A 16,289-nucleotide genomic window follows, 5' to 3' on the forward strand; every position below is an offset into this window, starting at 1 on the left:
CTTGACCACGTTAGAGGGAGCTTTCCAAACTGGGTATCTGCATATACCTGGGTATATGCAATTGCACACAAGAGTCTTGAAGGTGTCCATAATTTTCAGGGTCAAGTTCAAATCTCTTAATGGTGCAATGTGACACACACATACACAGCCTGCTCTGGGTCAAGCCACCAGGTCTTTGCCTGTGCCTTGAAGTGTCCCCTGACCCTCCTCTTCTACTAGGCTTCCCTACCCCCGAACTTCCACAGAGGCTTGATGCATGCCCCAGTTCCCTAAGATACATCCCAGGACGCTGCCTCTCCTCTGAGGCTCCAGGTTCCCTCTGGGAACTGACCACTCTATTTCATCATTATTGATTTACCGGTCCATCTTGCCCACTAGATTATAAGCTCGATAGGAGCAGGAACAAAATAAAATAAATATTTCCCTCTACATTTAACCCTAGAATAAGAAAAAACAACAGCCCATGAAAAAGTGCAAACTGGTCCGGGGTGGGGAGGCAACAGGGATGGGTGGAGACTAAGGCAAAGTGGAGAATTGATTCCCCTTTCCCTTGCCCTGCCCAGCCAAGGGGGCAGTCATCTCTCAGCTCCCACCAGGCAGCCTGGTTTTTCAAAAGAAGCTAGAAACCCAAGGTTCTTTTCTTAATTATACGTTACATAGGTATACACGTGCCATGGTAGTTTGCTGCACCTATCAACCTGTCATCTAGGTTTTAAGCCCTGTATGCATTAGGTATTTGTCCTAATGCTCTCCTTCCCGTTACCCACCACCCCTGACAGGCCCCAGTGTGTGTTGTTCCCCTTCCTGTGTCCATGTGTTCTCGTTGTTCAACTCCCACTTATGAGTGACAACATGCAGTGTTTGGTTTTCTGTTCCTGTGTTAGTTTGCTGAGAATGATGGCTTCCAGCTTTATCCATGTCCCTGCAAAGGACATGAACTCATTCTTTTTTATGGCTACAGAAACCCAAGATTTTTTTTTTTTTTTTTTTTTTTTTTTTTTTTTTTTTTTTGAGATGGAGTCTCGCTCTTATCAGCCAGGCTGGAGTGCAATGGTGCGATCTTGGCTCACTGCAAGCTCTGCCTCCTGGTTCCAAGCAATTCTCCTGCCTCAGCCTCTGAAGTAGCTGGGATTACAGGCACCCACCACCACACCTGGCTAATTTTTGTATTTTTAGTAGAGATGGGGTTTTACCATGTTGGCCAGGCTGGTCTCGAACTCCTGACATCAAGTGATCCACCCACCTCGGCCTCCCAAAATGCTGGGATTACAGAAATGAGCCACTGCACCCTGCCGAAACCCAAGATTCTTATGTGAAATTCCCGTTTCTCCATGCAGCAACCAGTTCTGTTTTTTAAGACCATGGAGGCCAGGCCTGGTGCAGTGGCTCATGCCTGTAATCCCAACCCTTTGGGAGGCTGAGGCAAGAGGATTGCTTGAGGCCAGGAGATTGAGACCAGCCTGGGCAACACAGCAAGACCCCAATCTCTACAAAAACATTTAAAAATAATAAATAAATAAAATTTTAAAACCATGGAGGCCAGAAAATACATTCTTGGTAGGATTTGTAAGGGTCCCCAGTTGTAATTTCTGATGCAGGAAAGAAAAAAAAAATCAAGAACCAATACAGTGCACAGATGTGATTCCAAAATAGAGATTTATTTATTAAGGATTATTTAGTTTCTTCATAAAAATCTCCAATTGTTCCTCATTGGGTTTTTTCTTTTAAAACACACATCAACTCTTTTGGGGTTGCTTTGTTTGCCCCAGCACTTTAAAAAATACAGCTCTTTTTAGCGCCAGGAAGAACAGTTAAGGTTAAGGCAGTGAGGCGTTTTCTTGGATCTTAGCAGCTGAAGGGTTCATCTCTCCCCGTCAAGAGAATACACACGGTAGGTAGTTTCTTAGGTTGGAAAATCTGTCCCTGAAGGAAATAATTCTGCAGAAGAATGCAAACGGAGTCATCTATGGTCAATTGTTTGTGCCCTATAGCTTTGAAAGAAACGCCTCTTGGTCATCAAGGGCTTGCTGGTTGGTTTCAGCTGTAAAACAACAACAACAACAACAAAAAACAACCAGAAAAAAGAAAACAAACAAAAAAATCTGTCTAGCGAGACAGAAAGAGCAGGGTTTATAATAGTGCTGTGAGGCTGGGCTGTGCAAACCACATGAGAATACACACCAGTTTGCTTTTTAAAAAATCCCACATAGGGGCCCTGCATAATTTTAAATCAAACTCTTTATAGTCCTTAAAATAACAATACAGCGAGAGCCTCATAAGGTCACGTGCTTTTTTTTTTTTTTTTTTTTTTTTTTTTTGAGACAGAGTTTCGCTTTTGTTGCCCAGGCTGGAATGCAGTGGCGCGATCTCGGCTACTGTAACCTCCACCTCCCAGGTTCTAGCGATTCTCCTGCCTCAGCCTCCCAAGAAGATGGGATTACAGGCGTGCGCTACCATGCCTGGCTAATTCTATATTTTTAGTAGAGATAGGGTTTCACCATGTTGGTCAGGCTGATCTCAAACCCTGACCTCAAGTGATCCACCCACCTCTTTTTTTTTTTGAGACAGAGTTTCGCTCTTGTTGCCCAGGCTGGAGTGCAATGGTGCGATCTCAGCTCACTGCAACCTCCACCTCCCGGGTTCAAGCGATTCTCCTGCCTCAGCCTCCTGAGTAGCTGGAACTACAGGCGTGCGCCACCATGCCCAGCTAATTTTTTATATTTTTAGTAGCGATGGGGTTTCATCATGTTGGCCAGGCTGGTCTCAAACTCCCGACCTCAGGCGATCCACCCGCCTCAGCCTCCCAAAGTGCTGGGATTACAGGCGTGAGCCACGGCGCCCAGCCATCATGTGCTTATTTTTAAAGCGAGGTGGATGACACCATTCCCCCAGAGCTGTGTTCCTCGTTAGCAACAAAACAAAACCAAAAAACTCTAGGACTTGACTCATTAGAAGTGTTAATCGATTTTTACCACGCTGAAATGAAGGTATAAAGTCAGTCTGTGCTGTCGTGAAATTCCAAGGAGATTTGGAAGTAAGATCATTATTTACTGGTCCTTTAGAATAGACCAAAAAAAAAAAAAAAGACTTAAAAAACGAGGGCTGTCCCCTGCAGACTCTGGCAGGACCCTGGGCTGCTCTGGGGGACGCAGGCCAGGGGCAGCTCACCGACTTGATTCACAGTGATTCTGGTTTGCCTGTTTCCCCATGTGGCCACGAGTCGGGGACGTGTCCAGCAGTGGGCATGCCTACACCTTGTAGTTAAGCTCAGCGTTCATCTGGGTGTACATCTCGTAGATGACATCGATGGTCGCCGTGTAGTTGACTAGGAAGAGGCGGATCTTCTCCAGGCACTCCTCCTCCGTCACATTCTGCCCCTTGGAGAGCGCTTTCAGGAAGTCAGACTTATAGGGTGCTGCGTACAGTGCTGCCTTGAGACAGGCAAGAAGGGAGGTAGGCACAGCGTTAGCGGGGGCTAAGGAGCCAGGCCAGCAGGCCAGGGTTCTGGGAGGGGTCTTCCCTGGGTCTGTGCTGGACAGGGGGTTGTGCTATTTGAGGTGTTGGAAGGGAAAGGAAAAGGGAGGTGTATTTTGAGCGACAGCAGGAAGGACATCAGCTTTCGGGACAGACAAGCCTAGATGCAAATGCCAGTCTGGGCCATCAACTAGCTGTGAGCCTTGAGCAAGTCAGTTAGCCTCTCTGAGCTTCAGTTTCCTCATCTGCAAAATGGGGATAATGGCTGCCACCTAATCGGGTTGCTTTTATAAGGATTAGGGGGCTTGTACAAAGTGCTCAGCACAGCACCAGGCATACAGTAGGCACTCAGCACAACACCAGGCACACAGTAGGTGTTCAGCATGGGTGAATCTCTTCCCTCTGGGTTCCCTGCTCCAGAAAAGGTGAACTGCTCCTTCGGAAAACCCACTTTCTGAGTTGGGGAGACGACTGCTAAATATGCTGTGGTCTCTCTTTTGTCCTTAGGGGGGCGATACTTCCCTAAATTTCAGAGCTGCTCCCATACTTGAAAAGTACAGAGAATTCAAAATTCACAGAATTTCAGAGCCAGAAGAAAAAAGGTACAACTAGATAAAAAGCTTAGGCTAGCCAAGCACGGTGGCTCATGCCTGTAATCCCAGCACTTTGGGAGGCCGAGGTGGGCAGATCACAAGATCAGGAGTTCAAGACCAGCCTGGCCAATATGATAAAACTCCATCTCTACTAAAAATACAAAAATTAGCCAGGTGTGGTGGCTGGCATCTGTAGTCCCACTACTCGGGAGGCTGAGGCAGGAGAATTGCTTGAACCCGGGAGGCAGAGGTTGCAGTGAGCTGAGATCACGCCACTGCACTGCAGCCTGGGTGACAGAGCGAGACTCTGTTTCCAAAAAAAAAAAAAGTTTAGGCCATGAGTTTGATAGGATGAGGAAAGTATAAATATTATTTAAAAAAATTTTTTAGACGTAATCTCACTCTGTCCTCCAGGCTGGAGTCAGTGGCGTGATCTTGGTTCACTGCAACCTCCGCTTACTGGGTTCAAGTGATTCTCCTGCCTCAACCTCCCGAGTAGCTGGGACTACAGGTGCCCGCCACCATGCCCAGCTAATTTTTTGTATTTTTAGTAGAGATGGTGTTTTACTATATTGGCCAGGCTGATCTCCAACCTGACCTCAGGTGATCCACCTGCCTTGGCCTCCCAAAGTGCTGGGATTACAGGCATGAGCCACCGCGCCTGGCCAAATATTATTCTTTCATAATAAAAGCAGTAATAGCTAGGGTGGTGGCTCACGCCTGTAATCCCAGCACTTTGGGAGGCCGAGGTGGGAGGATTGCTTTGAGCTCAGGAGTTCGAGACCAGCCTGGGCAACATGGTGAAATCTCGTCTCTACAAAAAATACAAAAATTAGCTAGGTGTTGGTGGCTCGCACCTGTAGTCCCAGCTACTCAAGACACTGAGGCTGGAGAATCGCTTGAGCCTGGGAAGTGGAGGTTGTGGTAAGCTAAGACTGTGCCACTGCACTCCAGCCTGGGCGACAGCGACAGAGTGAGACCCTGTCTCAAAAAAAAAAAAAAAAAGTAATAGCTTTGATGTACTGAGTGTAAACCATGTGAACCATGTGTCAAGCACTTTATAGTAATTAATTCATTTAATTGTCACAATGACTCTTTGAGTAGTGCCTATTTTATACCCATTTGAAAGATGATATTGAGGCTCAGGGAGGTAGGATCACAGCCCCCCATTTCTGGGTTGTGTGACCTTGTCTGAGCGTCACTGTCCTCATCTGGGAAATGGAAGTGAGAACAGTGCCCACCTTGTGGTGCATCTGTGAAGATTACAATTCATGGGCAGCTGCCCTGGGCCAGGTACACAGGACACACTGTTACTACTGACGTGGTGGTTTGAGGATTTGTAGGGGCAATGCACCGTGGAGCTCTCGAGGGGCCCATGGGAATGGGCCCTGTCTACAGCTCCCGGGGTGGATGGCCCAGGGGCTGCCACGCATCTCACCCTATGACCAGCTCTTCCTCTCTGGAACCATACTGGCTTCTGCCTCAGCCTGCTTGCAGACTGTACCCCACAGGAACACTGTACAGGGCCCGTCAGCCCCTCGTTCTCATGGCCGCCAGGGTGGGCAGGCAGAGGGAGCTGCAGCAGAAAGGGTGGCCAGAACAGGCCGGGCAGGAACACGTGGGTGAGATGAGGGCAGCAAGCAGCAGGTGAAGGGCATGGCGCAGGGCAGCCGGAGGGCCTTCGCACGTCTCCTGAGCAGGGCTGTCCGCCTGGTGATCAACTGTAGGGCCCTCACCTAACCAGGCAGGTGCTGAAGCCTCACCTCCAGGAGCCCTGGCCGATGTCACCCCAACACAAGCCACCAAGAACCCAGAGGGCCGGTGTCCTTTCAGCAGATGCTCCCAGGGGAATGGGAGCTGAATTTGAGGGGTTGAATTTGAGGGGTAAATTTGAGGGGCCATCACGCTGGGCCACTTTTGACCTGGGGTCCTCCAGGGCTTTCCCTGTGGTTTCTCGTCGCCCCACCATCAGGCCTTGCAGGCCAAGGCCCCTAAAGAGAAACACCGTGGAGTAGCTACAGTGACACCCGCTGCAGCTGTGAATGGGGCTGGCCAAGGGCACGGGAGGGGGACCTCTCAGTACACTAGCCTCACCCAAATAGATGAGGGAGCCCTTCCTGAGCCCGAGGGGGTAAACACAGCCTCACAGGCCAGGAGGCCTCGGCCAAGCAGGGGGAGAGTGGGGAGCAGAATCTGCAAGCTGGTGGTCCTTTGGGGCTCATGGGGGTGGCTCACCTGGAAGATCTTCTGCACGATCCAGCCGTGGTACTTCTTGAGGGCCATCTCGTAGGCCTTGGTGGCGTTGACACGGATGAGGTTGGGGTGGTTCTCGTCCCGCTCCCCGTCGCAGATGCTCTGGAGGAAGACCTGGATGAAGCGGAGGCCTCTGTGGCCCAGGGAGGAGAAGGTTCGTTAGGACCCTGCACAGCCCTGTCGTGAAAGACCCTGATGGACTCTGAATTTGCCACCTACTGTGAGCCAGGAACATGCACACCCCAGAGGGAGTGGTTATTCCCTAATCATCTTTCCCTTCTGCTTACAAGTAACGTGACCACTTGGCTCCATTGACTATCTCCCGAGCACCTTCTCTCCTCCAGGCCTGGTGCTGGCCCATGACAACAGTCACACTGGCTGTAAGATCCACGAGGGGTGGGTCTGGGCCTGCCTTGTCCATTTCTGTGTCCACATGACCCCCACAGGCTGAAACATGGTAGGCAACCATCAGGCTTGAGGAATGAAGCCACAGTGCTGGCCCTCGAAGGGTTCGCGGACCACAGACTATGGATACACCGGGCACACTGACGAGACTGGCCCCGCGTGTACCAGGCTTCCCGCCTCCACTCTCCAGCCCTCAGCATCTTTCTAAGTCTGCTACGGTGCTCCTCTGCTTGAGACCTCCCTGAGCATCCTCCAATGGCCACTCGAGCTTTTCCTCAAGGGGCAGGGTGATGTTTTGAGAGCCAGGAGAAGCGGATGGGGTACAACAAGGAGTCCACATCGAAAATCTCACCAGGGCCAGCCCCTTAGCACACATCATCTCATCTCTTGCTTCCCTGGGGCCTGTGAGGCTGAGCTTGGCACAATCAGCCCATTTCACAGAGGAAAGCACTGAGGTTCCCCTAGAAAGGCTCAGTCACAGGCCAGGATGTGAACCCTGCATGCCTCACTGACCCCCAGCAGGCTCTTTCCTTTGCTGCCCCTCACTGTCCCACTGGGGTCCCCAGATGAGCTGCTCTGCTCCCTCCCTGCAGTGGGGTGGGGATCAAGTCAGGGTGGGGTGCTCTAAGGGGCAGGAGCACTGGGTTTAAGGGCTGAAGAGTCTGTAGCTGGTAGAGAACAGCATGAGTTCAAACTAGCCCATAGGATGTATTTGTGCAAATTAGAACTCCTCACGGCCGGGCATGGTGCCTCACACCTGCCTCACACGGATCACTTGAGGCCAGGAGTTTGAGACCAGCCTGGCTAACATGGCGGGCTTATCTCTACTAAAAATACAAAAATTAGCCAGGCATGGTGGTGCACACCTGTAATCCCAGCTATTCAGGAGGCTGAGGCAGGAGAATTGCTTGAACTTAGGAGGGGGAGGCTGCAGTGAGCCGAGATTGTGCCACTGCACTCCAGCCTGGGTAACAGAATGGGATTCTAAAAATAAAAAATAAAAGAATTCCTTCTCCTCAAGATGGTGTACTTCTACCAAGAAACTGTCATAACATACAAATCCACTTTGTACGCGTGACCAGCCCTAAACAGGACACCTTTGTGCAGTATGCAACCTGCATAACTGTGCTGGATGACATGGGCACGTGATTTGGCCTCCAGAAGCGCCAGCTGCCTCGTCTGTGAGATGCGAATAGCTACCACACTTAACTCACAGAATATGAAACCCAATCAGGTGTATAAAGAGCTTAGCACAACTCCCAGATCAGGGTGTGCTCATATACGATGGGACTGGAACCAGGAAGCATCACTGTCAGGCAAGCCCTGGCCATTGGGAGGCCTTTTCCCAGCCATTAACTAGCATCACACTGGAAGGGCTCGGAAGTGACCTTCCCAGCCTGAGCTGACACTGCGGAACAGTGACAGGTTTGCTTTCCCTCCTCTGCAGCACAGAGCCCAGGCCCTGCCACCTGAGCCCATCACCTCTTCAGCCACATCAGCGCCAGTGTGGCCCCTACTTTGGGCCACTCTGCTCCATACATTTCTTTCTCCACCTCCAGGATGTTCTGCAGGGTCCGGAACTTGGCTGGGTTGGTGTCGTACACAGCTTTGATTTTCTGAAATGGAGCACACAGGATTTCCCCTTGGGTAAGCTGCCCCCATAGACATCTGGCCCGCACGCTGGGTGAAAAGCACCCTACCGGCATCTCCTGCTCCTTCCTGCCCTCCAGGAACAGCAGGGATAAGACTTGTAACAATAACTATGACTGTTCACATGAGCCAGGATTTGCAAAATGCTTTACAGGCACTACCTTATATGATCCTGGTGGCAAACCTGATGTTGCTGTCATTATCCCATTTTACAGGCAGAGACACTGAGGCTCACAGAGGAGCACGGACTTGCCCAAGGTCACACAGTTGGTACAGAGTTCATGTTCTCCAGCCACTACTGACACTGCCTCAGACACCAAGTATCTGAAGTTTTGCTTTGGTGGACAAGTGGAAATAGGTTCCGAGGATTCCAAGAAGTCCAGGAACGAAGGCCTCTGAGATGGAGCCAGGTAGGCCTGGGTCTGAATCCCAGCTTTGCCACGTACTTGCTTGTGACCTTAAGTGAGTCCTTCAACCCCTCTGAGTCTCAGCTTCCTCATCTGTAAAAAGGGGATAACACAGGACCAGCCTCAAAGGGCTGCTGGGATGAAGAAATGAGATCATGCAGTGTGTCCCAAGCCCTTGGCTGGGCCCTACGTGGATTCTCACAGGCAGTCTATGGCTGGGGAGGCGGCATCAGGAACTACCAGGATTGGAGAAGGGGAAGGCCAGACCAGTGCTGACTGTAGACTTTGGAGCTTACTTACTTGGTGGGGATAGATGAAAGAACCAGCAGGTTCCTTCTCAGGGTCAACCCTTTAATTAGACTTTGGTTCCAGTCAGGCTAGACTGGTGACCAGATGGCAAGACTGTGGAGGAGGGCAGAGAACATTGAGCCCTGATTGGACAAGCTTGAGGCCCATCTTCCATGTCTCCATTCCCTTCCTCGGGGTGGGAAGCTTGCAGCTGGGACCATGATGCTGGTAACCCAGGTGGGCTTAGATTCCTAACGCAAGTCTTGGGCTGTGGCTGCCCGGCCAGGTACATACCGTGATGTTGCCGCTTATGTCTGCCTTGATGGGAGTAAACACTGGGGACCCAAGGCAATCTGGGGACAAAATGAGAAGACAGATTGAGATTCGCAGCAAGAGTGATTTTTCAGGGCCACCACAGGCCATGGGGACATGGAAGGGTGGATTACATGGTGTGTCCCGGGGAGAGCTGAGTTGTCCTGGATGTTACTAAGGCAGCATGGGCTTGGGTGCAGCCCCCAGCTCTGTTCTCTCAGCTTCCTGCTTCCTATCTGGCAAATGAGGCTACAGCACCAACCACAGAGGCATGATGAAGATGGCTTGAAATAAACAATCCAATCCTAAGACACACATTTGATTCATGTCTAGAATCAGAATGGTATTTGTTTGTTCTTTGAGGTTTATCTCGAGACAGGGTCTCGCTCTGTCACTCAGGCTGGAGCACAGTGGTGTGATAATAGCTGACCACAGCCTGGACCTCCTGGGTTCAAGCCATCCTCCCACCTCAGCCTCTGGAGTAGCTGGGAATACAGGCACGCACCATCATACCTGGCTAATTAAAAAAAAATTTTTGGCCTGGTGCAGTGGCTCACGCCTGTAATCCCAGCACTTTGGGAGGCCGAGGCGGGTGGATCACTTGAAGTCAGGAGTTCAAGACCAGCCTGGTCAACATGGTGAAACCTTGTCTCTACTAATATACAAAAATTAGCTGGGCGTGGTGGCTTGCACCTGTAATCCCAGCTACTCAGGAGGCTGAGGCAGGAAAATTGCTTGAACCCGGGAGGTGGAGGTTGTAGTGAGGGGAGATCACACCACTACACTCCAGCCTGGGCAACAGAGCGAGACTCTGTCTCAAAAAATAATTTTTTTTTTTGCACAGATCTTGATGATCAGGATCTTGTGTAGACCTAAGCTAATGTGTCTGTTTTTAATAAAAAAGATTTTTTTAAAAAAAGTACTTAATTTTTATAATAGAAAAAAGCTCATAGAATAAGGATATAAAGAATTTTTTTCTAGAGCTGTACAATGTGTTTTTTTTTAATTGTATAAAACATTTAATTTATTGGTCTTTGGGGGAATTTGATGCATCACCACTATATTAGAACTGAGCCATTAATTTTGTAGCTTCATCAATATTAACTACTTTATTTTCATGATGCTGCTGAGGAATCAGTTCTTTCTACAGAGGTTCAAGAGAAAGTCCTTTTAAGAAGTGTGCAAATCTCGTATATTTATTAGATTGGTGCAAAAGTAATTGCAGTTTTTGAATACAAAAGCTTTATCTACTCTGTTGACTTTTTCATCATTCATAACGTTTAACTTTTTTTTCCCCGAGACGGAGTTTTGCTCCCCTTGCCCAAGCTGGAGTGCAATGGTGCAATCTCAGCTCACCGCAACCTCCGCCTCCCAGGTTCAAGCGATTCTCCTGCCTCAGCCTCCCGAGTAGCTGAGATTACAGGCACACGCCACCATGCCCAGCTAATTTTGTAGTTTTAGTAGAGATGGGGTTTCACCATGTTGGTCAGCCTGGTCTCAAACTCCCAACCTCAGGTGATCCGCCCGCCTCAGCCTCCCAAAGTGCTGGGATTACAGGCGTGAGCCACTGTGCCCAGCCTCGTTTATCTTCTTAAGATTAGTGGTAACTGGTTTTGCTTTGTTGGTAGCCTTAAAGTGTTTTCAGCTGGCTATATGAAATACACTCCTGGACTCCTGCCCTCTTAATTTGTTCTCGCCATTGTCTTCAATAGTAGCATGCACCTATGTGTGTTTTTAAAGACAGGGTCCTTTGGCAACTGAAGAAAGATAAATAAAAATAAATAAATGCATAAAATAAAGGCAGGGTCTTGTTCTGGCACTCAAGCTGGAGTACAGTGGCAAGATCACAGCTCACTGCAGGCTTCAACTCCTGGACTCAAGCGATCCTCCCGCCTCAGCCTCCCAAAGTGCTGGGATTAGAGGGATACACCATCACACCCAGTAGAATGTTCTTAAATGGAGGCGTTTTCCTTTCTTGGTGGGTTATAATATATCGGAGCATCATATAATAGGTAACACCTTGGAGATGATAAAATGTAGACCTGGAAACTGCCTGGCAGTGCCTAGGACTGCTGGGATCTGCTGAAATGTGAGCAGCCTGCTGCCTGCCTTTCCTCCTCTCCCTCTTTTGTCACCCCCATGGCAGGCTGTCACAGGACATCTTGCCCCTTACATGCAGGAAGTATGCAGGTTCTTTACTGAGCAGGCTAGATGTGGACTTTACCTTTGAGCCTGAAGACAGATTACCGGGCTTCCATGACACCTTTTCATTGTCCTTGTTGCGGTCCAGAAAAGTGAGCTCGCTAAGCCTGCTACAGAGCCCAGGGGACAAAGACCCCAGAGCAGGCTAGAGGCGGGTGCCAATCCCATGGGAGTGAAAGGCCAATACCCAGGAGGCCAGACAGGGACCTCAGTGTGGGCGCCAAGTGACCGCATGAGGGTAGAGGGCTAGGGGTAGAACTTCCTTAAGCCAAATTCCACCCAGGGTGACCCTGCACACCTGGCCAGCCATCTGGAACATTCTAATTGCAGCTATGAAAAGAGGTGCATGAGAGAAACAGCATTAAACATTTAAGGAAACATCCCATAGCCCAATGGAAAGAAGGTGGGCTAGGGATTCAGCCAGACAGGGTGAGAATCCTGCACGACCACTCCCCAGCCAAGCAAGTCTCCTCGCCGCTGTGTTCCTCAGTTTCCTCTTGTGTCAAATGGGGCAATAATAGTACTTATTTCATATGCTTCTTTAAGAAATTAAAAATAAGGCACCGAGGCCAGGCGCAGTAGCTCACGCCTGTAATCCCAGCACTTTGGGAGGCCAAGGCGGGCGGATCACAAGGTCAGGAGTTTGAGACCAGCCTGGCCAACATGGTGAAACCTTCTCTCTACTAAAAATACAAAAATTAGCCGGGCGTGGTAGCAGGTGCCTGTAGTTCCAGCTACCCAGGAGGCTGAGACAGGAAAATCGCCTGAACCTGGGAGGCAGAGGTTGCAATGAGCCGAGATTGTGCCACTGCACTCCAGCCTGGCGACAGAGCAAGACTCCACCTCAAAAAAAATAAGGCACCAAACACATGTAGCAGAGTGCCCGGTGAGTGGTGAACACTCAGTACCTGAACTTCAATCATTTTTATGACCTCATATCATTACTAGGGTCATGTGCTGTGACCCAGCAAATGACATCATCGTGGAAGCCACAGGATTCCCCAGAACCTCCATTGAGTGGGACTCATCCTTGACCTGTGCCCCTGCTGCTTTCTCTGTGCTCCCCTGTGAGGCCCCGCTAGGGCTGGGGCTGCCACCTTGACCTGCTGCAAGCTCCGGGCATGCTGTCGTCATGCTAGGCCACGAGCAGTCTCCTCTCGGCAACTGAGCCTCGTTCCAATGTCTGCAGAGGCAAATCTCCCAGCAAGGGGCCATGCTGGAGCCTTCCCTAGGGTGGTCACGTCAGAGGCTGCTCAGAGGTGCTGCGCCAGGGGTGCGGGCAAAGAATCCAGGGTGCTCTGGTCTCCCAGACAGGCCTGCCAAGCATCAATGGGGTGATGACTCCATGCCACCCTTTAACCTCACCTGACGGATCACTGACCTCCACTGCGTGTAGAGGCCAGCCTGGGGAGGTCATGCCACTTGTTAGCCCTGGAAGGTGTTCTCTTCCAGCACTGCTACTGCTGCCTCTCTGAAAGGACCATGCATTCTCAACTTACATAATAACGCCGGAGCCAAGATCCTCTTTCCTCTGCCAGTGACTACAGTGCTGCCAGGGGGTGCAAATTCCAACCCTCACAGGGGGCCAGGCAGGTGCCATGGATGGGCTACATGGGGACTGACAAAACCCATGCAGACGTATGGCTGTTCCTCAGCTCCAGCTGACGGCTTTACATCCTCATCTTCCCAAAATGTATAATGAGCTGGACGTGGTGGCATGTACCTGTAGTCCCAGCTACTCAGGAGGCAGAGGTGGGAGGATCGCTCAAGCCCAGGAGTTCAAGGCTGCAATGAGCTATGATTGTGTCACTGCACTCCAGCCTGCGCAACAGAGTGAGACTCCATCTCTAAAAAAAAATTAAAATGTGGGCCAGGCGCAGTGGCTCACGCCTATAATCCCAGCACTTTGGAAGGCCGAGGCGGGTGGATCACCTGAGGTCAGGAGTTCAAGACCAGCCTGACCAACTTGGTGAAACCCCATCTCTAATAAAAATACAAAAATTAGCCAGGTGTGGTGGTGCATGTCTGTAATCCCAGCTACTGGGGAGGCTGAGCCAGGAGAATCACTTGAACCCAGGAGGCAGAGGTTGCAGTGAGCTGAGACTGCGCCACTGCACTCCAGCCTGGGCAACAAGAGTGAAATTCCATCTCAAAAAAATAAATAAATAAAAAATAAAAATGCATAATGTCCAAAGGCTTACATTAGACTGATGGATGGATGGACAGAGATATGGATAGATAGGCACAGTAAAATATTAATGGTAACATCTAGATGATAGGTGTATGAGTACTATTTGCTGTAAAATTCTTTCAGCTTCGCCACATGTTTGAATTTTCTCATAGAAAATACTGAAAAAAGTAATGTCAGGTTTTTTTTTCTGCTCATAAAATCCTATTTCTTTTTCTACTTTTTCTTCCAAGTCTGTTTTACTGTTACAGTGATCATAGTCACATGTGTTACACCTTTGTTTTTTAAACCAACAATCTTGCCACCAGACTTGAGCTCTGAAGAGGGCAGGGACAAGGTTCCCTGCTATGCCCCCAGCACCCAGCAGATGCCTGACCCCAGTTGGTACTTGTATGACATCTGTGGAATGAATGAATGAGTGAATGAATGGACTGTGGGAAACGTGGAATCTGTCAGCGTATTTCCCTGCCAGGCTCTCCATCTCTGTACCCTCCTATGGTTCAGACTGACCCAACACACTGGTTTTAAACACCTATCCAACCCAGATGACAGAGGATATGTGAAGGGACTTTGGGCCTCAGTTCCCCTGTTTCTAAAACGGAAATTCTTCTAGGATGTTCCTCTGCAGGGCTGCTGTGAGAGAGAGGTGTCACACATGCAAAGTGAGGGCTCAAAGCACTGACCACGATTGTTTTTACTGCCACTGGCTGGTTTTCAACCAAAGCCTTCCAGTGAAGAAGAGATGACGGCAGGGCTTGATGACAGATCACCATCGACCATGGGTGGCTTATTAGCTTTTCTTAATGACTCGGGTCATTCAACATGCATTTCAGAGATGCAGAAAAATGTTATGCAGCATCCTTGTGCAGTTCTGAGCGGCCCTGCCCTGGTGGCAGGGAGAAAGGCTTTTTGTTTTGTGTTCTCCTGACCATGAGCTACGAGGGTCACGAGGCCACCATGGTCAGCAGAAGCTGGGCCCCAACAGCAGCTGTTATTGTGTGTGGGGCCACCACACAGGGCCAGAGCTCCCGCTCAACAGTAGGGGAGGAATGTGGTGCCTCAAATGCACTTCTGGGGCTGGGAGCCTAGCAGAAGAGAGGGGAGGCGAGGCAGGGGCTGGGAACAAGACCCCAGACTCTACTTCCATGCTCTACCCACAGGGAGCCACCAGCAGGAAAGGCAGCTCTGCATGCATCTCTGTGTTACATAAACAAGCACGCTGAAGTGGGTTTGGAAGCATCTGGAGGTGGGCTGCCTGCAATTAGCAGTGGTGTCAACCTGGGCAGTGGCACTGAAGCAGTGGCATCCACAGTCCTGGGTTTGAATCTCAGCTCTGGTGTGAGTTTGGCCAAGTGACTTAACCACTCCAGGTTCAGGCCCTTCGGTTTCTACAGCCCAGAGGTGCTATGCAAACAGGAAGTGCTCTGTATATGGTTGGGCTGAAGCCTGTTTCAACATCACCCACCCAAGGCTCTGGGCTTATGTTTGCCTTTGGTGCAGTCCAAGGACATCAAGTCACAGAAAAGCCAAATGACTTACCCAGGTTACACTCCAGGGAGTGCCAGGAACTCAGACACAATTCCAGAGCCAAAGCTGCTTCCACTACACCCTTAACCTTTCTGTCTAGAATGTTACCATTCTTTGAACTCAAAGAATGTTTCTTTGAGGTCCTGTGAACTCAGAGAAAATAGGAAACCAGAAGACGATTTTAATTCCCAAGCATGTGGTGGCTTTTCTAATAGTTTATTTTATTTATTTACTTATTTTATTTATTTATTTTTTTTCTGAGGCAGAGTCTCACTCCGTTGCCCAGGCTGGAGTGCAGTGGCGCAATCTAGGCTCACTGCAACCTCCACCTCCCGGGTTCAAGTGATTCTCCTGCCTCAGCTCCCCAGAAGCTGGGATTACAGGCGTGTGCCACCGCACCCAGCCTCTAAGAGTTTAAATTCAAGCCTGCGCCTGCTCTGAATACAGCATGACATGTTTCTACCAGGCTCTCAAGCCTTCCCTTTCCTACAGAATGCAGCCTTAACCCCAAATTACCCTTCTTGTTTGACCAGTTTTGCAGTTACTCCAAACTTGTTTTTTTCAATTGTTGTCAGCAAACAGCCTCTTTGAAATGCCACCCAGAACCTGTCTGCCTGGAGGGAGGGAAGGGACTTGGAGGGTTTTCTAGTTCATGACCTTCAGGGAGAAAGGAAGCTGTCTTTTAAACATTTTTTATTTATTATTCTTCTTCTTATTTTTTAATAGAGACAGGGTCAGGCCGAGCATGGTGGCTCACGCCTGTAATCCCAACACTTTGGGAGGCCGAGGAGGGCGGATCACCTGAGATCCGGAGTTCAAGACCAGCCTGACCAACATGGTGAAACCCCATCTGTACTAAAAATACAAAAATTAGCTGGGCGTAATGGTGCACATCTGTAATCCCAGCTACTTGGGAGGGTGAGGCAAGAGAATCACTTGAACCTGGGAGGCGGAGGTTACAGTGAGTTGAGATTGCGTGTGAGATTCTGT

The 16,289-nt window shown here is 49.7% G+C and overlaps 1 protein-coding gene across 9 annotated transcripts in view; it reads right to left on the bottom strand.

Moving 5' to 3' along the window:
* GLTP (glycolipid transfer protein) overlaps window positions 1-16,289 on the bottom strand; it is a 40,776-nt gene that overhangs the window by 8,644 nt on the left and 15,843 nt on the right. For 2 of the 9 annotated variants that reach the window (XM_054662961.2, XM_016922637.4), the window contains 4 exons: window positions 9,365-9,423; window positions 8,265-8,341; window positions 6,303-6,453; window positions 1,640-3,431 (listed from right to left, as the gene is read on the bottom strand). In XM_054662961.2, the coding sequence (XP_054518936.1) occupies window positions 3,249-3,431; window positions 6,303-6,453; window positions 8,265-8,341; window positions 9,365-9,423 (470 nt within the window). In that variant the 3' untranslated portion in view covers window positions 1,640-3,248. Of the gene's footprint in view, window positions 1-1,639; window positions 3,432-6,302; window positions 6,454-8,207; window positions 8,342-9,364; window positions 9,424-16,289 lie in introns of those variants that run through there. The other 7 variants (XM_054662962.2, XM_054662963.2, XM_054662960.2 and 4 more) reach the window with 4 other exon arrangements.

This window comes from Pan troglodytes, chromosome 10 (assembly GCF_028858775.2).
Source record: "Pan troglodytes isolate AG18354 chromosome 10, NHGRI_mPanTro3-v2.0_pri, whole genome shotgun sequence".
Classification (NCBI taxonomy): Eukaryota; Metazoa; Chordata; class Mammalia; order Primates; family Hominidae; genus Pan; species Pan troglodytes.